This window comes from Polypterus senegalus, chromosome 7, assembly GCF_016835505.1.
Source record: "Polypterus senegalus isolate Bchr_013 chromosome 7, ASM1683550v1, whole genome shotgun sequence".
NCBI classification, from domain to species: domain Eukaryota; kingdom Metazoa; phylum Chordata; class Cladistia; order Polypteriformes; family Polypteridae; genus Polypterus; species Polypterus senegalus.
Window position 1 is genome coordinate 71577494 of NC_053160.1, and position 26463 is coordinate 71603956.

The following is a 26463-nucleotide window of genomic DNA, read 5'->3' on the forward strand; positions in this document are numbered from 1 at the left end:
TCATAGCCGGACGTGACATCAGAGGGACTGGAGCTGGTGTGGCCGACTTCCATTGGCTCAGTCCCGAAGTGATGTCAGGAGAGCCAGGTGAAATCCCGGGGTGGTCTACAGGCAAGGGAGAAAAGAGTCAGTGCACTCTGCCACACCCCAGCATGCCTCCGAACTGCCTTCACTCAAGCCCTTTAGCTGCCTCCCATGCGCACGTGTGTGACAAGATATGTATATATATATATATATATATATATACAGTATATATAGATTGACAACAACACTCGTATCAATGACAAAACAATTGCATTAACAATCATGTTACGTTATTTAAAAAATTTTTCCTTTTCTTTTTCATAACTTCTTTAACACACTACTTCTCCGCTGCGAAGCGCGGATATTCTGCTAGTAAGCAATACTGTGTTGATAATAATAAAAGCTGTGTGCTATTGCTACTGGATATACAGGGTGAATCAAAATTATGTTAACACTAATGGATTATTTTTATCTCGACCACACCTTTCCAGGTTGATGGATAGGTTGTGGTGGACCATTGCCATGGCCTCAACACTCCCTTGATTTGACACCCTGTGATTTCTGGCTTTGGGGTATGATGAAGGAGCATGTGTATAGCAGGAAAGTTCATGATATCAATGACCTGAAGGACAGAATACAGACTGTGGTGTCATCTATTCTTCGCGAAATGTATGTCCCCGGGCTTTAAATGGTACTGTTGCTCATTGGTATTTGTATGTTGAACATGATGGAGAACCGGTTGAGGCATTCCTGTAAATCATCTTGCACATATGAAGTATGTTTTGTGAATAAATTGTTTCCACCATTCAAATGTTAACATAATTTTGACTCATCCTGTACTTTTCAAAAGTAGTGAAGTTCTGGTAATATTCCGGAGTGTAATAAGGTAGTCTTTCTTTCCTCAGCCATCAGAGAGAGAGAGAAATGAAATGCCACAACTGCAAGGTGACTCTGCTTCCTACTAAAGTATGACAAAGAACATTTTGATCTGTATTGCGTTTGAATTCTATTATTGGCATCTGATTGAGATTTGATTTTTTCATTCTAAGTTTGCCTGTTAAATGGTTGACAGATTTGCATCTACAAAATAGCATGGCTTCAGGAAATTCCTCACTGAAGCTTGACTGCTGGAATTATATTCAGCCCGACTAAATGAACTTGGGGTGAAAAGGAATCCTTCTGTGCCTTGTATCTGTCAGGTCATATCCCGATCACTTCTTTAAGGTTTTTTTTTTTGTTTTGTTTGTTTGTTTATTTGTCTTATACTCTTACATGTCTTATCAAGTGTTGTTACCTGGAGAGACTTTGACTCCCAAAAATATTAGTTAGGAACATGACTTTAGAAAAAAGTCATTGTTACCTCTGAAATGATAAATGTAAAAAAAAACCTTCCATTTTAATTCTTGTTACATACAAGAGATTTAGAGGCCGTCATAGGTCACCTTTTAATGCATATCCTGTAGTATCTGATTTAGGCATGAAACCCAATCTGGTTTATTGTCCTACCTCCTATTATTAAAGCCTCACCTCATGTTTCATCTTATAACTGATCATCCGACACATTTTTACAGGCTTTATGGCACATCCATCCTTCCTTGTTCATGGATGGTTTCAGTCGTTAATATACTGTTGCAGTATAGATGTGCAGTTTTTAATTAATATGCCATTGTCTCCAGTCTCAGGAATATTTCATTTTGATTTGTACCTGTAACCTCTGAAGATGTGGGTTTGATATATGAAAATAATAAATTGAACATTTCCAGCACCTTTCTGTGCCACAAATTTTGACAGTGATAACTTATTTTCCTTTTAAAAATATCACTAAGAAATGACTGCTAGGCAGGGCAGTCATTGTTCACCTGTTTAATGTGTTAGAAATTATAAAAAGTTTTATATTTTTCACTTTCCTATACTTGGTCAACATGTTTCATTTATTCTTAAGAATTGTTTTGCATGTGCATACTCATTAGTATGTAGCCTGCTTAATTTTCCAGAGTATCTTCCAAGAAGGAGGGGAATTGAAGCAAATAATACAAGCAAACTTTTACTGAGAAAGCAAAGCTAAACGTCTCTGGAGTTCAAAATTAAACATAAAAGATACAGTAATATAATTATATAAACGTGCTTTCTGTTGGGAGAGGCCACCTACCTCATCTGATCATGAGTAATAAATTGTCATTGGATTTCTACATTCATCATGGATGATTATTTTTCAAACTAAAGGTTGATTGTTTGTACTTCAGTGAACTGGAGACCAAAGGTCATCAATAGATTTGTTGCCTTGCTCCAAGACCCTATGGCTTGGAAAGTCTAGTAATGATAGGTTCTGAGACCAGTTAAGTGAAGTGTCTATTGGACACACACAAAAAACTAAGACTTGTTGTAAGTGGATATGAATGTCTAAATTGTGTTCAGCTCTCAGCTCCAGAAGAGTTTGTATTGAATGTTCAGGTATGAAGTCTGAATTAACTTAAGTAGTGGAGGCAGCTAGTTTTAAGGAGTCCTAGGAAAAAGATGATCTTAGTTTTGAGTATATATCAGTGGCCAGAGAAGATGTCAACTAGAAGAAAAATCATTCTGTTCAATGTTAACAGTAGAGTCAACCATTCACCTATTCAAGAAGTATAGGCACACTTTTACCTAAACTTGGAAATGAGCTTTAAGGAATCATCTAAACCAAATGGATACTGTGTGTCCTTTTCAGAGGCAGAGGCAATACCAGAAACATTAGTTGGTAGTGAAACAATGACACCATTTTATAGACTGCTTCTTTCTAAATCTTTACATATAATATGCTACTGTGGCTGTTCGTTTGTCTGTTCAGGATTTTAAATCACCTGTAGCTTGCAAACCGTTTGAATTATTGACCTGAAATTTGGTACATATATACTACGTGACGTCTACTATCCGCTTTCGGGGTGATGATTGACCTCCAAGGTTATTCCTCTTTTTTTTTTGTTTTATTTTATTGTAGAATCAACTCTCGGCAGCGGCCAGCAGGGTGGCCGTGCAGCACAACGTACAGGCGCCGTTCTCATCCCTTACACCTTCGCCGTCACTTCCCCTACCTCTTCATATCTTAAATATGAATTCTTGAGGCAGATTAAAGACTTAAGTGCCAGCTTAAGTGAAAAATGAAGGAAAACGTACCAAGTAATTTCAGCACAAACACTGACTTAATCAGTTTTAACTCGAAAAGATACAGACGAAAGAAGAGAAGCAGGCTGCTACGGTAGAGAAAAGAAGAGCTACTCGGGAAGCAGCAAGTGTAACAGAGAAAGTACAGAGAAAGAGGATGAAAACTATGAATGCTCAAGTCAAGTGTATTCACTGCAGTGCGCCTTTACTGGTGCCTACATATTTGAGGAGCGATAGACATTTGCATGCTGTCTACATACAAACCGGATTCCAAAAAAGTTGGGACACTAAACAAATTGTGAATAAAAACTGAATGCAATGATTTGGAGATGGCAAATGTCAATATTTTATTTGTAATAGAACGTAGATGACAGATCAAACGTTTAATCCGAGTAAATGTATCATTTTAAAGGAAAAATATGTTGATTCAAAATTTCACGGTGTCAACAAATCCCAAAAAAGTTGGGACAAGTAGCAATAAGAGGCTGGAAAAAGTAAATTTGAGCATAACGAAGAGCTGGAAGACCAATTAACACTAATTAGGTCAATTGGCAACATGATTGGGTATAAAAAGAGCTTCTCAGAGTGGCAGTGTCTCTCAGAAGCCAAGATGGGTAGAGGATCACCAATTCCCACAATGTTGCGCAGAAAGATAGTGGAGCAATATCAGAAAGGTGTTACCCAGCGAAAAATTGCAAAGACTTTGCATCTATCATCATCAACTGTGCATAACATCATCCGAAGATTCAGAGAATCTGGAACAATCTCTGTGCGTAAGGGTCAAGGCCGTAAAACCATACTGGATGCCCGTGATCTCCGGGCCCTTAAACGACACTGCACCACAAACAGGAATGCTACTGTAAAGGAAATCACAGAATGGGCTCAGGAATACTTCCAGAAACCATTGTCAGTGAACACAATCCACCGTGCCATCCGCCGTTGCCAGCTGAAACTCTACAGTGCAAAGAAGAAGCCATTTCTAAGCAAGATCCACAAGCTCAGGCGTTGTCACTGGGCCAGGGATCATTTAAAATGGAGTGTGGCAAAATGGAAGACTGTTCTGTGGTCAGACGAGTCACGATTCAAGTTCTTTTGGAAATCTGGGACGCCATGTCATCCGGACCAAAGAGGACAAGGACAACCCAAGTTGTTATCAACGCTCAGTTCAGAAGCCTGCATCTCTGATGGTATGGGGTTGCATGAGTGCGTGTGGCATGGGCAGCTTGCATGTCTGGAAAGGCACCATCAATGCAGAAAAATATATTCAGGTTCTAGAACAACATATGCTCCCATCCAGACGTCATCTCTTTCAGGGAAGACCCTGCATTTTTCAACAAGATAATGCCAGACCACATTCTGCATCAATCACAACATCATGGCTGCGTAGGAGAAGGATCCGGGTACTGAAATGGCCAGTCTGCAGTCCAGATCTTTCACCTATAGAGAACATTTGGCGCATCATAAAGAGGAAGGTGCGACAAAGAAGGCCCAAGACGATTGAACAGTTAGAGGCCTGTATTAGACAAGAATGGGAGAGCATTCCTATTTCTAAACTTGAGAAACTGGTCTCCTCGGTCCCCAGACGTCTGTTGAGTGTTGTAAGAAGAAGGGGAGAAGCCACACAGTGGTGAAAATGGCCTTGTCCCAACTTTTTTGGGATTTGTTGACACCATGAAATTCTGAATCAACATATTTTTCCCTTAAAATGATACATTTTCTCGGTTTCAACTTTTGTTCCTTGATTTATGTTTTATTCTGAATAAAATATTAGAAGTTGGCACCTCCACATCATTGCATTCAGTTTTTATTCATGATTTGTATAGTGTCCCAACTTTTTTGGAATCCGGTTTGTACTTTATAAACTTGGAATAAGGCCTTATGCCATTTGGTTCCAGCACAGCAAAAGTTGTGTTTGCCTATTTGTAGTTAAGTCATATTCATTAAAGTAGGCATTATACTGTGCCAAGAAGGTGTCTTGTCTCCTCTCCTGTTTTAAGATGTTGATGGACAGCATAGAGGTTTTTGTTCATTTTATCAAAGCAGTGATTAATGCATGACCCAAATGCATGCTTTTATTGAAAATTAGTTCAGGTAATTATTTACACAGTATGTTGTAAATTGAGTTGCTTGATTTTTAAGTCCATAGAGAAGAATGTATACATTTTAAAAAAGAAAAAACTGTAAAAGCAGCAGGCCTGGCACCAAGGGGGGGACAAAAGGTGACATCAGTGCCTCAGTAAAGGATTTTTGAACACTTTCCCCTTCTTTACTTGTGCTTTAATGACAGTTGTACATTGTCAATGATCAAATTACTTCACGCATTGCCTATTTAACCAAAAGTTATATGTTGGTGTAGCAGAAGCACTCCTACACCCTGTTCAGTCTGACTCTCTTCTGTGTAAGAAAGAAATAAAAACAGCAGCCTGCATAGTCTTCTAGCAATCTTTTATATTAATTTCCCACTGTTTGTGTATCAGTTATGGGGTAAACATCATTACTGGGAGCTTTATTTTCATTTTGATTCTGGATTGTTTGTTTCACAAGTGAAATGAGCCTCTTAATTACGATAGTTGTGGACATCTTGCATTAACCTTTATAAATATGTTGTCCTAAGGATCTATGAATCTGCTAAGGCAGGTTTACATTGAAGGAAGTCAAGGATTCAGCCATATTACTGTTTTTAAAGAGAGATTACTAATAGGGTAATAAAATATTAGTTAATTCAGTAAAAATCAGATTTGTTTATAATACCACATTTTAGTAGGGAGTAGTCATTGTTGCTTCATCATTTATGTCAAACTGTTTCACTTGAGGCTCCATTTTAATGAAAGTATCATCCTAAAGATGTTTCCCTGGTACAGTCCCTGAAAGCAGAATGAAGAGGCACCTCTTTATAAACATAAAAGTTTATAAAGTGCACAGGGTTTCATGGTGATGTAGTAGTGAATGTGAATGTGCTTGCAAGTGTGCCAGGCCTAGGATGGGCATCCCTTCCAGCCAGTGCTACAGTACCATGATTAGCTCTAATTAAGTCAACAATAATAAATAGGAAGTTAACACTAAGGGGTGATTTTTCTACTGTCATTTTTTATTTTCATATTCATTGTTTTATTAATACATTAAATATATTAAGTGTATATACTTTGTAGCCCTCAATACTTAAGGATGTGAGATTGTACTAAGAAGAGAATGCCAGTGAGGTCAGCATAAAATGACAGATTAGTGTAATGCTCTCTGTTTTTTCATTGCACAGTTATGAAATGTCTGGTGTTAACTTGAATTTATTTATGTATGTATCATCTTTTTTTTTTTTTCATGTTACTAGTCATTGTCAGTGAGGATGACTTTTTTTCAAGTAAGTAAGTAGGTAGGGAAATAAGGGGGGCCTCAAATGAACTACTGAATTTGTATTAGCACTGTGCGCAGTACAACCAGGTCACATTGACATTGTCACATGCAGTAAATGTTGAAAACACTTAGTGAGATATCTGTGAAAGAAACTTAATATAACGAAAATTTCAGCATTAATTGGCCCGGAAACTGTCTTTCGCATCTGTCACCACAATTGACTAATCAACTGTTAAACATAACCATATGAAAATGAAAGGTGTTCATTGCAGCATGAAAAAAAAACTTTAGTAGTAAGTTATATTAAACTCTAATAGACACATCAGGCCATCTGTTGCTGTTTTCAGTATTTATTTTTGATTAGTCTTATTCCACATTGTTCTAAAAAGGAAAAGTGTTTTACAGTTGACTTTTTTGAATCTTAACTCTGAGGAAAAAGAAGGACATATGTAGTTTCAGGTTTGGCAAGAAGCACCTGCATGTTCCTCTAGATTTCTAAAGAAATATTTTTGAACAATTGAGTTCACCATAAGAAGTTTGACAAACGAGAGGATAACATTCAGTCCATCAAGCTCATTTGGTTAGGTAATACAGCAGTTATGTTGTTCCAAGATCTCTTCCAGATACTTCTTAAAGGTAGTCAAGGTTTCTGCTTTATTTAGGTAAACTGGATTGTTTGGCAGTCAAAAACTGATGAGGAAAAAAAAAAGCCAACCTGACCTAAAGACCAAAAAGACAACAGTGTTATTAGGCAAAATTGTGAGTGAGCCCACTCCCTTTGCTGAGAAGCAACCCTACATGTGAATGGTCTCAGGATGTTTTACTGTTCGTGTGATACAGGACTGATGGTAGTGCTCACCATTTCTTCTCCGAACAATCTTTTTTCTGGATGCCCCAAACAATCGGAAAAGGGATTCTTCAGAGAAAAAGACTTTACCCCAGTCTTCAGCAGTCCAATCCCTGTACCTTTTGCAGAATATCAGTCTGTCTCTGATGGTTTTTTTTTTTTTGGAGAGAAGTGTCTTTTTGGTGCCTTTGTTGACACCAGGCAATCCTCCAAAAGTCTTCACCTCACTGTGTGTGCAGATCCACTCACACCTGCCTGCTGCCATTCCTAAGCATGCTCTGCACTGGTGGTGCCCCGATCCCGAGCCATGAATAAAGAATGGTAATAAAACAACCTCTAAGAGCAACTTCTCCCAACCATCCAAGAACAGTTTGATGATGAAAAATGCTTTTTCCACCATGATAGAGCACCATGTCCATCCATCCATCCATTAATTATCCAACCTGCTATATCCTAACTGCAGGGTCACGGGGGTATGCTGGAGCCAATCCCAGCCAACACAAGGCGCAAGGCAGGAAACAAACCCGGGGCAGGGCACCAGCCCACCGCAGGAGCACCGTGTCATAAGGCAAAAGTGATAACTTAAGCGGCTTGGGGAACAAAACATCGAAATTTTGTTTCCATGGCCGTGAAACTCCCCAGACCTTAATCCCATTAAGAACCTGTGGTCAAAACTGAAGCGGCAAACTTTGTGAAAACCAATACTTGTGTCATTCTCTAAACTTTTGGCCACGACTGTAAAATAAACTATGGAGCCATGTATTTGAATCAGAAACCTTGATGACTTTCAAGAAGTCTCTGGATAGATATCGGGACATCTTAGCTATTAGCTAAACAACCAAGCATGATGGATGAAATGGTTTACTTTCGTTTGTCAAATTTCTTATGTTTTCATATACATGACTATATACTTTGCATGATGAAGTTTGTTTTTTCGGATTCAGTCTTATCAGACTTCAACTTGAATTTCATTGGTGTCTTTGAATACTTGAGTCAGTATTTTTGGTTGAAAAAATTTTGTTGGATCCATTTTATTGATGCCTTTGATGATTTTAAAGACCTGAATTAGGTCCCCATATAACCTCCTCTGCTTGAGACTCAAATGGTTTAATTCTCATGGAAAGTTAGAGTAAGTTATGTCTTCAGATCTGAGATGAAGTTGTGCAAGGGAGAGCAAACAAGTGCAAGTGCTTCTTTGTCTGCTTTGTAGACTGGTGATCAGAATTGCACAGTCTGTTAATTTAAATTCAGATTTTAATAATATAACCTAACATTTTTTTTTTTTTGCCTTTAAACTGCCCCTACACATGGCGTAGATGATTAAAATTTTGTATCAGCAAAAACGCAAAAATCCTTTCCAAAGGTTTTCTTCTGTAACACAATGTCTCCTATCTTGCATTTATAATTTAATGTTTCTTTTTTGTGTGTATAGCACTTTACAATTTTCAACATTAAACTTCATTTTCTAGTTGTTCACCTAGTTCTGATTATTGACCATGTCTTTTCGATGAAAAGAATTTTTAAACATTTTGCCCTAGTGTGCTTGACATGTTATGCTCAACTTAAATTTTTATATATTTATTGTGGCAATTGGGAAGGTGCTCAGAGAAAAGCAAGGAAGTCCACTCTCTTTTATTATTTTTTTTTAACTCGGGAGTTCTGGCATATTTATTTAATAGTACAAATAGTTTGTGTGTCCTCTTTCTTTAATCTTTTTGTTTGCCTTTTAACCTCAAGGGGGCGATAATAAGGCCCAAAGCACAGACATAATAAGACCCAGACACAATTTCAGGTTCAAATAAAGGATTTCTATTCATCAACAATACCTTCTTTTCAAGAACATCTGCTACAATATACCAATATAAATTCTCCCTCTTTCCACCTCCAGGAGTGTTGCCTGCTGCCTCCCACTCTTGAGTTATTTACCGTATATACTCGCATTTAAGTTCTCTCGCAGATAAGTCGGGAATTGATTTTACTGTATAATTTCCGGTATTTTATAATGTCGGTTATATAAGTCGAATGCGGAAAACTCATGCTATTGGTCCAAGAGATTATGATATGCTAACGCTTACCTGAGAGAGTAACCATGGAGCACACAGTCCTCCCCTGTGTATTGTGCTTATGTGACCACACAGTAATACCCGAACTATTCTGAAGTGACGTTTGCACTGATTTGTGTTTTTTGTATCTCACATCCTCATACACCTTTATCGTAAGAGCATCCCTTATCTGTGATAGAGCGTTTGATTAGGAGAAAATACGAAGCTGGTTTTAAATTAAAATTTGTTGAAGTAACGAAAGAAATTGCTAACTGCGCTGCTGCAACAAAATTTGATTTATCTGAGAAGCTGGTGCAAGATTCGAGGAAGCCGGAAGATGTTAAAAAAAAAAATGTATTTTTGAATGGGCGTATAAGTCAAGTTCTGATTTTATGACCGATTTTTCAGGTTTCAAGACCCGACTTATACGCGGATATATACGGGCAGTGTGCTCTATTTAAATTTGACACGAGAACTGCTTCCGGTCTACTGCATAAATCGTCTGGAGCACTTCCAGGTTGTGCAGAAACCAGGGCCAGTCCTCTCCTGACAGTGCCCTCAGCTGGCACCCAAAGACCCCGAGAGGGCTCCGTTTCTGGACTTCAACTCCCATTCCACCCTTCGGGTGTCTTAATTGGGTTTTGCCCTGAAAACAACTGCCACCTATCGTTTGGTGAAATTAACTGCTCAAGGCATGCCCATTCATTCAGTCCATCCATTATGGCCTCCTGCCCGGTTATGAATCCATCCTTTACCCCTGCCAGAATTCCTTTCCTTCCACTTTGGCACCAACAGTCTGTACGGACTGTTCTTAACTTAAATTGCAGTAATTTCTGAAGATGTCACTCAAGCAGTGGCCATCATTACTAGAAATTGGTGGTCTAAAAGTGTTTATTTACTTGTGATAAGACATTGTAAAAAATAAACATTTTTAAAAGAGTCATTAACAGGAAGGTCTGTTATTTTTAAAAGAAGTCAACATTTTTTCCGTTTGGCTTAAGAATGCAAAACTGAAGCAATTCAAGTTGGTACGATGCTTTATCATTTTGTGAAGTAGTTCCTTGGTAAATTCTTCTAAACTTATTGCAGAGTTTACCATGGTTTTCTTTTTAATATTGGCAGTTTTTAGTTCTTTTTCTCATTCAAGTGATCCCACGCAGCTTCAGTTATGTTGAGATTGTGGGTCTGAGGTGGTCATTCTAATGCTATTGGAGTTCTTTTGGGTAATGTGCACCCCAAGTCCATCAGAAAGCCACTGCCATGCTTAATAGAAAGCTACACACGGGCATCAGTGTACAGAACTAAAACAGTGGCGTTTTTATGAACCAAAAGCTCATTTTTGCTGCTGGTTGTTGTGCTATAATTTTTTAACTTTGCTTAGTACAGTCTATTTTGCTGTTGTTTTTCTCCAAGCATACTGTAGGTTCTTAGCTACAACACTCCACACAATACCATTTCTTTTAGGTGGTCTTTGCACAGTCAAAGTGGATATTTTGGGGTTAGAGGACTCTGTCAGAAGCTGACGACGCATGTCAATGCATTTCCACATGGCTCTTATTAAAGTGATCTTTAAGTACTCTTCACTAGATGCAGACACCTTTTTGGGGTCTTAAACCGATTTGTCTGCCTTCAAACTACCCACTTGTGTCAAATTTGTTTATGACAGCTTGAACACCTGTTTTGAAAGTGTTGTATGGTGTGACATTGCTTGCTGACAATAGCTTTGTTGAATCAAAACTTTGATTTATGACTGTCAGTGTATGCTGAGGCACCCAAATGTTTATAGTTACCATCTAGTAGTACTGTACCAGTACTGTCACATGCACAGAGTATAAGACATTCATACTTGCATGTGCTGATCAATGTGCAAAATGTTACCACTCTACAGTGTCACGATTAGTTATTAGAACTACCATACTTAAAGACATCTAAGGACACAATCATTACCCACTTATTTGTTAAACTGCACCACTGGCACATCTGGTTATATGACAATCACTACCTTGTGAATTTGAGTCCGGTGTAGTCAGACCTCACTCATTTGAGTCATGTAGTCGGCTACTGGGGTGGGTTTTTGTGGATGCATTTTTGATATTCATTTAATAAACAGCTCAATAATTATTCATCTCTTCATCCATTGTCTGTATAATTTTACAATGTGGCAGTAGGTTCTTATTGCAGCAGTGGTTTCAGGGCATGAACCTGCCCAGGGATTGGGAATCAGTTTTTCTCATCATAAACAGAAGTGTCAACACTATTGTTTTATGTTCCTTATTAATAGTTGTATTAAAATAAATTCCTTTACTTTTTTTACTTTATTTATTTTTAAACTTATTTTATTTGTTTATTTTATATGGCTTTTTTTGTTCTTTATCATCATGGGTGCCAAATACTCATGAGCCCATTATATTTCTTTTATGTTTTTTCAAAATTAAAATACACTGTTTCATACTTGGGGCGGCCGGTGGAGGAGTAGTAGCACTGCTGCCTTGCAACAAGAAGACCGAGGTTCAAATCCTGGGTCCTGTTTGCGTTTTTGTATGGATTTCCACTGGTTGCTCTGTTTTCATCCCAAAGTCCAAAGATATGCAACTTAGGTGGCTTGGCATTGCTAAATTGGCTGTAGTGTGTGCTTGTGTGTGTGTGCAAGCGGTGAGTTTTTGTTCACCCAGCGATGGACAAGGCCCCCTGTCCAGGGTTTGTTCCTGCCTTGCGTCCTATGCTTTTTGGGATACGCTCCAGCTTCCCTGTGACAGTGCTCATAATGAAGTGGGTTTAGAAAATGGATGGGCTCATGGATGTTTCATACTTGGAGAATTGGACAACACATACATGGAATCAATCTAAATAAACAGTCTCGGTTAGAAATGTTAATTTTGAACTGATGGAGAAGTTGTTTAACGTGAAAATCATCCAGAACAGAGGTCCTACAGATCAGGATACATTATCTTACAATCGAAATCCAAATCTCTTGCTTTGGTGCCGCTGCCTGTTGTTCTCCTGGGGTGCCATGCCAAACACAGTCTTCTGCCCTCTAGTGGCTCCTGCTTTTGCATACCTCTGCTCTGACCAGTATTGGTCTCTCTTGTTCTCATTCTGTCTCTGTCTTCTAATGGTCTGTTATGGGGTTTTCCATTGCCCTCTGCCACCCTGGTGATGCCCTTTCCTCTGGGAGCCTCAGATCAGCTGGATAGCCCTTTACATGGTAAAATGTAGAACAGATACAACAAATTCTGTACTGTCCTTCAATATCATGACTGATGCTGTGTTGTTTGTAGTTTTTGTTTCCATAATTTGTGTAAGTGACTATTTAAACAGAAGCTGTTAATGAATTGTGTATCCGATATTTGTAGGAGAGAAAATCTGTTCAGATTTTCAGCATATGCTGAAGTACAGCATTTAAAGTACACAAAGTCCTAAACACAATTCTTGTTAAAAAATAAAATTTATTAGGTTGTTTTTATAACACCCTCGTAGTTATCTGAAAAAATGTACTTCTTATAGTAATTTAATCAGTGTGTATAAATGAAAATATAATTAAAGAATTGTCTTTTCATGGGTCCTTTTTGTCTGTGCACAGTTCTTTCCATAATACTCTACAAGACTAAATGCATCAACAATGCAGTTTTTAGTAACAACGAATAGCAGGGAAGAAAGATGGAATTTTCCCTGCAGCTTGACAGATTTCATATTTTAGAAATCCAGTCAACATTTAAAAGACAGTAGCAGAATTGAACTCACAATAACAGTCATGAATTGTGGCAGCTCTTATATGGTGATTTTAGCTTGGGGTGATAACTGCAGTAGAGAGATTTTGGGTAAACAACCCTATTATTTGTTTGTACTTAATAGAAAGCATTACGAGAAATGTTTCTATCTTTGATGGGGTATTTCATTCTGCAGGTGATGTAACGGTAAGAACAAAAAATGCACTTGAATTTCTAAAGATATGGTAGCGGGCACTGTTATACAGATGCAGTAAAAGGCTTTCTAAAGGCATTCATTTTAAAAAATAGTCTTTGCAATTTTGCTTTTCATTTTGCCACCACCTTTGATGAACCCTGCCTTGGATTAATTGTCTGTGAGAATGTTGTGTTATTTTGCCATCTTGGTTTTTGGTTCATGATCAGATTTCAAATAAACAGACACTAGTCTGGTGTTGAATCACGATTTTCTCATTTTTCTTTTCTTACATGTATTCACTTCCAGTTTGTTTTCTGTTCAAGCTTATAAAACAGTCAATAAGCATCCATTCTTCATATTGTAGATTGAAATACACTCACTGACCACTTTATTAGGTATGGCTGTTCAACTGTTTGTCAATACACATATCAGATCAGACAATCACATGGCAGCAACTCAATGCATTTAGGCCTCTGACATTGTCAAGATGACCTGCTGAAGTTCAAACTGAGCATCAGAATGGGGAAGAAAGGTGATTGAAGTGACTTTAAACGTGGCATGGTTGTTGGTGTTAGATGGGCTGATCTGAGTATTTCAGAATCTACTGGGATTTTCATGCATAACCATCGCTAGGGTTTACAGAGAATGACCAGAAAAAGGCAAAATATCCAGTGAGAGGCAGTTCTTTGGGCAAAAATGCCTTGTAGATGCCAGACATCAGAGAAGAATGGCCAGACTGGTTTAAGCTGTTAGAAAGGCAACAGTAACTCAAATAACCACTCATTACAACTGAGGTATGCAGAAGAGCATCTCTGAACACACTACACGTTGAACCTTGAAGCAAATGGGCTACAGCAGTAAGAGACCAGACCAGGTGTCACTCCTGTCAACTAAGAACAGGCAACTGAGGCTACAATTTGCATAGGCTCACCAAAACTAGACAATAGAAGATTGGAAAAACGTTGCCTGGACTGAAGAGTCTTGATTTGTGCTGCAACATTTGGATGGTAGGGTCAGAATTTGGCATCAACAACATCAAAGCATGGATTCATCCTGCCTTGTATCAATGCTTCACACTGGTGGTGGCGATGTAGTGGGGATATTCTCTTGGCAAACTTTGGACCGCTTAGTACCAATTGAGCATTGTTTAAATACCACAGCCTACCCGAGTATTGTTGCTGACCATGTTCATCCCTTTACGATGGCAGTCAACAAATCTGCAGGAACTACATGATACTATCATGTCAATATAGACCAAGATCCTTGAGGAATGAGGATTACTTGTGTTCTGTTCTGTGTATTGTATGGCATTTACCCTCTTTTTTGACACCCACTGCACACCTGCAAAGGGGTCTCTCTTTGAACTGCCTTTCCCAAGGTTTCTTCCCCCACAATGTTTTTTTGTAGGGAGTGAAGGCTGGGGCACTGTCAAAAGGCAGGGCCTGTTACAGTCCATTGCGGCACTCCTTTGTGATTTTGGGCTATACAAGAATAAATTGTATAATTATGTTGTAACTTGGCATTGAATTTTGGTTAAAGTGCCCAGAGTGTGTGAGTGTACTCTGAGATGAATTGATGCCCTTTCATGGGTTGGTTCCTGCCATTACTCCTCATGCTGCCAGAGCAGAGTCAGACACCCCATGACACCCAGACCATGATGAGTTTGAAAATGGATAATTGGTTGTTTTAGATTGACAGTGCTAGAGTATTAATGAATAATGTATCATGTCTACTCAATAACTAAAGTTCATTTATACAGGATCAGTTGCCACATTTGCATAGTCACTTGTAGTATGCCTAAAAATCTAAAGCTTTGTGTTCTCTATTGGGCACACAGATTGGCAGTGTAGACCCATCTCCTTAAACTTCTCTTCTCAGTTGCAATGGGACTTGTGTTTCCCTAGCATTTCTGGTTTCTTCTTTCAAGGATAATTGAACACTTGTATCTGGTCAGGTAATGGAAAATGAGCCTTGTAGAATATCTTAGATTGGCCACATGCTTGTATTGGTTTGATTTTACTCACATTGTACAGTAAATGGCTTTCAGTAAAAGTGTATGCATAATGAATAGATGTGAATTTAACTTATATCTCAAGTTTTGTACAAAATTTGTACTTACAAATATAATGTTGGTATACAGTAGATAAATAAGAAATGCTCCCCTTACCTTCAAATAATTGTACTTTTTATTAGTCTACAAAAGAGAAAAAAACCTTCGATTTATGAGGTAACCATTTGATTACCAGATATGTATGGATTGCAAAGACATCTCTTTGCTAAAGAAAATCTATGAAGTCAAATGTGTAATATAAATAACAAGTCATATTATTATATCTTTCTTCTTTTTGGGCAATGGCCCTGAATAGTGACAAACTATTAAACATGCCAATGCACTTAAGTTGAAGAACTAAAAATCCTGAATGCTAAAGTAATGAAATTAAATAGACACCTACCACCCATTACTCATTCACAAGTAGTTACACTCGCTTTTCATATGCTTTACCAGATACACTCGCCAGTTTACACTCACTTCTCAATTTACCAGTTACACTTGTTCAAAAAAAAGTTATGCTCAAGTTATGAATGGATAGTGAGCCAATAAAAGCTCAGGTAGCTATCTTTAGATAATAAAGATGTAATTATTACTAATCTGAAGAAGAATACTGTTTTTCTATTTTGTGCTTTCAGCACAGCTACAAATAATTCATATCATCAGCTCATAGATTGATAGGGCCAGTACAGTCAACATGCCACATGTTAACACACTACGGTACCATGATATCAGTAAGAATTGCTACCTTACCTTCAAACTTTGGTCTTCCTCACACCCAATCATAAAACTAATTTAAAAATACAAATGATATGTAGTAGATATTGTTGTTGTATATTCTGAGGCTTCTCAGGCAATAGAGAAAGACGTTTTGAGGTAAGGCAGTTACACTTGATAGTTGTTTCCCCTGAGAGTGGCAACATGTTGATTATCACATACAGTGAGAATTTCACTGTACTCTGTGCATGTGGTAATAATGACCTCATAAACCTTAATGAACTTAAATAAATATAAATGGGAGTGAACCCCAAAAGGCTTTGATGTCTTGCATAATTGGACATCAAGATGAGTCGAACAGTCTGTCTTATGGTGGGGAAATCTAGTACCAGTGAGTCAGGAGGCAGTCGACAAAAAATTTATTTCAAAGCAACATAAGTGATTGTTATAAAAGGGGAAAAAAATTAGACCTAAATTAAAATAATATCAGATACTTGCCAAAAAGTTTTAGATTGAAAAGAAAATTAAATATAAATTTCTTGGGGTTTAGCTGACAAAGACTCATAGCTGACAAAGACTCAGAACAAATGATTAGTTGTGCCCAAGCCTTTTCAGAACTAAACTGAACTGAATTGTGCTTCATGTGTAGAGACTGCAGTGAGTTCTTCAAGAGTGTGAGCGACCATTATATTCTTTCAGCATTTTTGAATATAATTTTTATATTTGCTTTTTCTGTTTAATTTGTTCTTCTTATCTGTTGTTTTTATTAGATTTTTTTGATGTTTGCACTTCTGAGATGATGGGCCAGAACCCCTGGCTGCATTCATTTGAGTGACCCTACATCTGTCTATATAACAAAATATATATATAAAAAAAAGATGTGCATTTCTAAGGAATAGTATATCTACATAGGGGAACACATAATCAGAGAACAAACACACTACTATTCTTGTGGACCTTTGTTAGCTACCCTTTGGTCCATTAATGTTATGTTTTGGTGCCCTTCCCACATAACATATAACTTTTAGTGCTGTTAAAGTCAGTTTATTAAAGGTTTACAAAATTCCTTCTGTGGAAAGTGACAGAAGGGATAACATCTTTTATCTTCGACTTTCAGTAATCCTCGGCCTAGTGATTAGCACTGCTGCATTATGTGTCTGTATGGGTGTTCCTCAATATACTGTGGATTCCCTCTCACTCTCCAAAGGTTTGCAGATAAGGTTAATTCCCAATTCCATACTGTTCCCTTCAAACCTGTCTTGATTTACTAGTAAAGTTTGAGACTGACTAACCATGTTATCCTCAGGTGCAATATTCATTCATGTCAACTGAACTATCCTCTTGAAATAATATTAGGATAGTGTATAGACAGATGTAACAATACAAATTATGCACAAGCTGCCAGTTTAGTAGATACTGTACATCCCCTTACCTTCACACAAATTCTACATTTCAGCATGTCATGTGTTATGTGTTAGCGGTGTGTGGCTTAAATCAGACAGAGCAACATTTCTAGCAGCAGTTAGTGTCCAGTTAAGCACTGAAATGGGCAATACAAGTGACCTTAATGGCTTTGAATGTGTTATGATAGCTGGTGCTGCACATGTCAGTTCTAGTATCTCCCAAATGGCTTTTGTCATAGGCTTTTCATGCACAACCATTTCAAGTGTTTATAGACAATGATGCAAAAAGCAAAAAACTACTGGTTACAGACAATCCTGGAGACCATGGCTAGCAGGGGGCTCTAGCACCCCAAACACCTGGCTTCTGAACACAAGTTGCCACAAACATATTTTTTATTTTTTTGATGGAAAACACTTCCTTGGCAAGTGTTTCAACCACCACAAATACAAGTACAAAGCACAAGCAGTATTCTTTTGTCTTCCTCTGCTTCTTCCAGCAAGCTTCGATTTCCTCCTCCCGACTCTGGCTCGGGGAGTTGAGTCAGCTGGCTTCTTTTATGTAACACCCGGGAGAACTTTCGGTGTCCTGTACATGTGGTCCATGGTCCATAAGCACTTTAAACTACATTCTTTTGTATGAAAATATGCTATATAAATAAATGTTGTTGTTGTTGATGAACACTCCCGGTTGAGGTGGTAGTCCAATGAAATAAGGCTCAGCGGTCCCTGTGGCACCCCTCGAACTCAAAAGGGCTGAGCCAATAAACTCTAATTCCCAGTGTGCTCTGTGAGTATCCATGGTGCTGTAGCAACCCAGAGAGTCTGCCACCCAGCAATCCAAGGGAAATAATGCCCTGTTCATGCTCTCTCCCACGGTCCTTCCACTATGAAGGCATCCCGACCATATAAGGTTCCTGGCTATCCGCCGCAGGATTAATAATAAAGCTTGTGGATCAGAGGACGATAGCAAGAAACATACAAGCAAACAGATGGGCCACAACCAGACAAATCACATCCAAATTCAGAATTGGTTTGCAGAATGTCATCACCAAATTCACCACTTTTTGGAGTTTGTCTCCTGTATGTTACAAAAGATGATGGCCATTGTGACAGATAGGGGGTCCTGTCGTCCACTTGAACCCTCAGACTTGACTCCAGACACCAGGTAAAAGTCCAAAAGTTGACTTTATTAAAGCAGATATGTGCACAAAGCACCCTCCTCTCCACAATACTCATTAACCAATAAAATAACTAATCAATAAACAATCCTCCACTCCCAGACGCGTTGCCACCCTTCCACCCAGCTCAGCTCAACGACTGGGATCTCCCACAGTCCTTTTATATTACGTGACCCAGAAGTGCTTCCGAACCCTGAGTCCATGTGACTTCCTAGCACTTCTGAGTCAGATGAAAACTCTTCTTTGCATCCTGGCAGTACGTCATTCCAGCTGTCGCTGTGACTAAGACATACTTCCGGGTTGCAGGGCATGTAAGAGTCTCTGGGCCTCCCTGCAGCGTCCTCTGTTGGCTCCTGTAGTATCCAGCAGGGCTGTGGATGAAAACTCCATTGTCCATAATTCCCTGCTGGCATTCGGGGCACCTCCATGCTGCAGGGAAGGCTCCCCCTGGCGACCTGGGGGTATTGGCCGGGATGACTGGCCGGCCATAGTCCACACCATGTTGGGTGCCAATGTTGTCAGCGAAAAATAAGAAGGCACGTATCCAGTGGGTACAGAAGCATGAAAAACCGGACTGTTGAGGAGTGGAAAAAATGCTGGATCTGATGATTTCAGTTCCTTTTTCATCTTGCTGATGAAATGATAAAACTTTAGTGCTAGCAACATAAGTAAAACAATTGGTACCATTCATTGGGAGAAGGATATCAAGGATAGAGCTGCCAGAAAAAGAGGAAGGCCTAAGAGGAGGTTTATGGATGTGTTGAGAGAGGACATACAGGTGATGGGTGTAACAGAACAAGATTCAGAGGATGGAAAAATATGGAAAAAGATGATCCGTTGTGGCGACCCCTAACGGGAGCAGCCAAAAGAAGAAGTAGTAGTAGTACAGGCTGATCGTGACAAGTGCGATGATGTGGTGCATATTAGAGCCCCATTTACCAATTAAAGAATGTCTGAATGGTAAGACGTATCTGAACCTCATTGATTACCATGGCCACAGATTATTCACACTTTGGATGCATAATATCACAAGGCATACAGTATATCATTGCTGAATCTGTTATTTGGTTTCCTTTAATATTTTTTCTGGTTTATTATCCAGCTTTTATGGATTTTTTTTTCTGCAAAGGTTTTGACTTGTTTTACTTGTTTAAGGACGTTTATTTTAACATCTTATGATAAATTTTGTTTCTCGTGGACACTGCCATTTTGGACTTCGCTTGTGTACTGTTGCTAGCCACATTGCTATTAAAGGCAATTGAACTTCACGACCTGTGGTTTCGCCGAGTACAGATTATAGGTGTCACGGATCATGCACGTGGATAAAATTACTTTAAATGCGGGGTGCTTTGCTTTATGCTTGTTTTGAATTCTTGAAATACAGACTTCTTACTTTATCCTTATTGACTACAAAGGAGGATACAGATAGCGGGAAAGAAGGATGCACTCAGGGGGTCTTTTAAGCAGTGCTGTGTCCTTCTCATACTACAGATGTTTTAGTGTGTACAGGGTGGATATATCTTGGAGGTCCGATCGAGATGATATACCTATTGAAAAGCCAGTCCCCTTGAATGTCAGATCATGCTGATATTTCTTATTATCTTTGAGTTGTTAATTTGGAGATCTGGTTCAGACCGCGAGGTGTTGGTATGCAAACATTTAATTCCGCTACTCCAGCTCCTTTAACAAAATAGTCCTGGTACACCATGAAAATGCTAGACATTTTTAAGGGTTTTTGCTTTGCCTGCCAGTTGGTGGACATGAGCTCCTTTTGCTGGACCTCATGTCCTTTTGGACGTCTGCCAACCCTGTGTGGAAAGGGCTGTGTAGCCATCCAGTCTCCAGCAACTGCGCATCACAGTATTTCTGCATGTTTCAGCATTATTTAACAATGAATTCAGCATCTTGTAGAATCCATGCCCAGACAAATTCATGCTGTTCCTAAGGCCAAACAATGTGCAACACACTTAGATAGGTGAACCTAATAAAATGATAATGTATACTACATCTTGATATTGGATTACAGATCACTTTGAACTAAAATGTTGTGTCAAAGGACACAGACGGTTAAATAGAAAACATTTAAACTTACTTTATAGCATTAAAATGTTAAATCACCTTTTTCCCTTTCATCGTTTTTAACACCTGAGCAGTTAACTATACGTGCCGGCAACTGTTTCTCATGCTATACAGCATAATCAGAAGCCTGGAAACGATAAAAGTGATTTTGGCTCCTTGTTGGCAACTACTGTTTCTTATTTACCTGGAAGTATTAATTTGCATGTATTTATATTTGTTAGTAAGATGACTGTCTGATGAACCAACAGTTTAACTAAGTATACAGTACATAAATCCCAAGCTTGACAACACCTACTGTACCTGTACTTCTCATCATTCGTTGAGGGGTTATTGGTAATTATTGCACCATAGAAAGATGGATAATTGTACTTTTTTGTCCTAATGTGAAATGTACCTTTCACAGGAGCTCATGAAATGCAGAAATATTATAACAAACAGCAACAATAACCTCTCTCAGGCAGACACAAGAATAGAAAATCTTTTTGTCTTGGCTCATGATAAGAGAGTGTTTACAGCGAGGCATTATAAAGGCGTATTGCCATAGGTATGAAGGCACCCCAGAGAGGCGTTCTGTTAGAGCCATCTTATTATGGGCTCCTTGGTTGCTTTCAGCAGTATGGATATGTCAGTTAGTAAAACCATATTTAAAAAGTCCTTTTAAACACCACAGCATGCTGTGTTCATTATATTTTATCATGATTACTCTGTTCTTTTTTTGTAGCTGAAGAACCTGTGCAACTTGGACTTGCGACACATCTCAGAGCTTAATAATGAAACAGTGATGGAAATCGTGAAGAAGTGCAAGAGTCTGACCTCCCTTAACCTTTGCTTGAACTGGAGCATCAATGACAGGTAGGAATACTTGGTAACATTTCAAGCTTCCTCTGTGAGCATTTAGCAGAGGCAACTATAGCTATCATAGGCCAACCTACAGCTTTCTGCTATAACATGAATTTATAATTCGAACTTGATCATTTTATGGTTGAACACTGCTTCCTGCTGTTAACTTGATCTTGTTCTGTCGCTGATGCTTTTACTGGTTTTTCTGGCTACATAAAGATGTTGCACTTGTCATGAAATTCTGTTTCAAATAAGGCAGTTATGTAACTTTGTTTGTGCCCCTGAGTATTAAGAGCCCACACCTTATAGTACAGATACTGAATTTGTTTTTGTAAAATGTTTACTTGAATGTTTTTCTAACAGTATGCATTTGTTTGAGTAGCACATGCACAGCAGATGTTAATGTTCTCTTTATGATTTAAATATCTTTTTTTATGCAGTGACATTTTAGTTTGTTCTCCCAGAATCAAAGTATCTGACTCATAAACATTCTAGCACATTGTCTGAAACAGTCAAGTATTCCATTCGAAGCGGGGAATGGTCTTTCCTACAGTTTGTCACAGTCAGAGTGACAGTAAAATTATTGAGGAGTCAGAACTTAAAAATGCAAACTGCTGTTCCTTTCATGGAAAACTGAAGAGCATTCTGTAGTTTATGGGAGATTTCATTTGCTTTTTTTTCTTTCCTTCCTCATATGCTGCTCATAGATCCTTTGGGGTTTTTGAGATTAAAACAGGGCATTAAATTTAGACAGCATTTTGATCATGCCTATTTTTCCAATGATTTTCCTCAGATGCCTCCCGAGTTCTTCTGAAGCCTTAAGTGGCTTTGTGTGTCTGACTTCAGTTCTGCTTTTAACTCTGGCAGTTTTTTGTTTTAAAATTGTTTTAATAGTTATATAACATGAATGTCATTTTGCTGTGCTAAAAAATGTACTGTAGCTGTTTCAGTTGTTTTGACATGTGATGCATCTTTTTTCATATATTTTCCATAGTAAACACCAACTGTAGTGTATAATAGCATTTTATAAAATGGTTCATTTATGCATCATGAGCTTGGTGACACCTGGTGAACAAGGACTCTTAACAAGCTGCAGAACCATTAAGCCTTAATGGCTACACACTGTAAGTTGACAGAGGATTTTCCTAAATAATAGAGTTCATGTAGTTTTGTGTTTATCTTATGCAAACATTAAAGCCAGACTGTTTTTTCTGTTTTAATAAGTAAATGCCTTTATACTTTTGGTTGTAAAGTAACTCTTAAGCTCATAGGTCAACATATCATTAGAAAATTTTGAGTTGGAGAGCATGTCACACTTTACAACTGCAGTTGATGCGTCTTGTTGCCTTCAAGATGTTAGATTATAAAATTAGAAACCTCTCTCGACTTCTCATCACAGTTTCAAATGTCTTATTGTGGTGTTAAAGAATTGCAAGGTTGATACATTTTGGCAGCCAATCAACATGGACCACAACAGAATAAGAACTGGAACACCTTCCTGAAATAAACAAACATGGGGAATTGCCAAGTAGTAACTGGTGTTGTTGACTGGGCTTTCATTTGTAACAATAAAAAAAAAAAAAGAAGAGGATACATAGGAAATCTTTAGAAGACCATAACAAGACTTTCTGCACTTTGTGCTTCCAGCTGAGCACTTATTGGCTGTCATCTCTCACACAGAGGAGCCTGTGACTGCAACGTGTGACAAAATCAAACCTATTTTCGTCATGTCGAGTTGGCAAATACTGTGCCTGAATTGGTGGGAATGGCATACTACACAAGTGACAGCTTTTGGCAGGCAGTGCAAATCTTTACGACTCACTAATATTATGTAAATGAAAATTACTGTAAAAGACATGTTGTGTGATAATGGCTTCAGTATTCATATAAAATACATATATTTTAGCTGTTCAAACACTTCTATCTACATACCTAGTATCTCTCATGTCACCTCATCTTCTCAACTGCTTTTTTCTGGCGAGCGTCTCAGCAGCCCAGCAGGTCATCCCACACTTTCTGTATCTGTTCCAAACAACAGATTCCAACTCTTCCTCATTCCCCATGTCTGCCAAGAGATTTAATCCTTCCAGTGTGTTCTTTGTCTGCCTCAGAATCTTCACTCCATGGGACGTGCCTGCAGTAGCTTCAGGTTGATTCATCCAGGGACCATCCTAATGACGTGTCAACTAGCTGCTCTCGATCTGGAGGAGCAGCGAATCTAGTCTCTGCAGAATTGCTGAGCTTCTCACCCTATCGCAGCCACCCTCATTTCTGCTGTTTGTAGTTGTGATCATCTTCTTTCAGTTGTTACCCACAGCTCATGAACATAGGTGAGGAGCACATTGCTGCACCCACCACATGACAAACCAACTCAGGATCCCAGATTAGGATCTGAGTGCAGCCATGCAATGGGTGACACTTCAGCACCACACTTGTTCAGATGGAATGGAACCAATGTGAGGTTTTTTTCTATGGTGGCTGGAGTGCCAATTCTGCTACCAACCCCCAGGTTTTCCCTGCAGGTTGGAGAGCCTACTTGCAGGGCTGGATGCAGATTAATGTCATACCCAGGGCGGAGCAATTGCAGGTTAAGGGCTTTGCTCAAGGGCCCAATGAAGTAAAGTCACTTTTGGCGTTATGGGATTTGAAGGCAACCTTCCGATTGCCAGTGCAAATCCCTAGCCTCAGAGCCATCACTCCACCCTAATAGGTGAGATCAAGGATATAGTTCGACCAGTAAACGCAGAGCTTTGTCTTTAGATTGTGCTCCCGCTTCACCACCACGGACCAGTGCAGCATCTTCAGAATAGCAGCTGCCGCTCCAATACGCTTACTGATCGCACGCTGCCTTTTTCCTTCACTTGTGAACAAGACCCCAAGAAACTTGAACTCCTACATACAGGTATGATGTTTCCCCCATTGAGTGGAGAGAGCAATCCATTACCTCAGACTTGTATGAAGCAGCTGGGATGAGCATCAGCACCTCACTATCCAACATGACAATTTTTTCTGTTGGTTTTGTCATAGAGTGTCATAGAACTAAGACTGCAGCAGACCTGTGGTCTCAACCTGACTGACAGAGTAAATCAAATCAAACATTGATACGGCTATGTGGTACCCTATGTGGTGACTCTTTGATCAGAACAGTTCCTGGACTGTGTTGTGTGAATCTGGTTGGAAAAGAATTAATGTCATACTGAGACCCACTGTGATTCTTAGTCTTGATAAATAGAAAGGTGAATCAAGCAAAATAGTTTTGTTGCATTATTTTTTTACTCCGCCTTGCATAAGACAAGCAAACTTCTGAACAGTTTATTTCTGAAACAAATGAAACACGAGTTACAAGGTTCATGTTACTTATTTTTGCCTTTTTGGACTAAACATTCCCTTCTGTTATAGTTATCAGCGACCTTGCTACCACATATTTGTATCACTTTCACATTTTAATCATAAGTAGATCCAGTATATTAGTATAGTAGATAAGTAGATTAAGCAAACTCCTGTCAATCATGAAGAATCCACTGCATCCACTGAACAGTGTCATTTCCAGGCAGAGGAGTAGCTTCAGTGACAGACTTTTGTCACTGTCTTGTTCCACTGACAGACTGAGTAAATCATTCCTCCTCCACACTGTGCGACTCTTCAATTCCATCCGGGGGAGTAAATGCTAACATTACTCAAAGTTATTGTCTGCTTTTACATGCATTTTTATTACTATTTAATTTAATATTGTTTTTTGTATCAGTATACTGCTGCTGGATTATGTGAATTTCCCCTTGGGATTAATAAAGTATCTATCTATCTATCTATCTATCTATCTATCTATCTATCTATCTATCTATCTATCTATCTATCTATCTATCTATCTATCTATCTATCTATCTATCTATCTATCTATCTATCTATCTATCACCTAAAACCAACATAGACTTAATGTAAAGTAGACAGCACAATAAACAAGACAACTGAAGTTTCTACTGTATCATAGCAAACTACAAATAAACAGATCCATTTTAACTGACCCTTCCTGAAGTGCAAACACACAGTAAATGAACAGTAGCATTTTGTGTTCAATAGAATCAGTTCTGTGTGCTATTCAAAATAATAGCTCAGTGGTTTCTGGCATCACTGTGGACCATAAAGGTAAAACACCTTCTGTAGGCCTTTGGATTCTTTGTATTAACTACGCTACATCTATGGTTTTTTAATGCAGGTGTTCAGCTGGTCTTATGACTTAAACATTTGGATCAGTATAACTGTCTACAAATCAACTCTGAATTTTCTAATTGACAGGCTACAAAAGGTAAATATAGCTTGCAAAGCGTAATTCACACAGATTTTAATAAGCGCTGCTGCCCAAGACCCAGGTAATACTCAACTTTTGCTTAAAAACTTTACATTCCAATCACCAGCAAGACAACATAAAGAGGCCAGGTGAAATGTTGCAGACACAACATCTAAACAGTTAAACCAAGTTAAAAGATACAATGGACCTGAACACACACTGTGAGTATCACCTCCTACTGGATTATTGATCTTTAATGATCTGTTTTGGACACAAAACATTTAAGCCATATTGGAAGAGGCGCATGAGGCAAGATGATTAAGAAAATACTTTTGTTGTTATCTAGTTTTCTTATTTAGGGCATCTCAATTTATTTATTTTGGCCAGAAAGGTATTTCCACAAAAACTCATATAAGATTTGACATGCCATTTTTATTGACATGGAACAACATATCAAACTAATTTATGCATATACTAAATTTATTTTTATATTTGTACTCGGATAACAATCAGGCCCTGTTTCACACCATGCTGCCCACACCTCAATGTCTCTCTTTGTTCTTTGTTTCTCATAACTTTATTTTAAATGGTTTGCTAGTTTGGAAACCT

At 38.5% G+C, this 26463-nt stretch overlaps 1 protein-coding gene across 2 annotated transcripts in view; it reads left to right on the forward strand.

Annotated features, from left to right (window-relative positions):
- fbxl17 (F-box and leucine-rich repeat protein 17) overlaps window positions 1–26463 on the forward strand; it is a 970397-nt gene that overhangs the window by 324269 nt on the left and 619665 nt on the right. For both annotated transcript variants that reach the window (XM_039758877.1, XM_039758878.1), the window contains exon 7: window positions 21451–21581. In XM_039758877.1, coding sequence (XP_039614811.1) covers window positions 21451–21581 — 131 coding nt within the window. The remainder of the gene's footprint in view (window positions 1–21450; window positions 21582–26463) is intronic.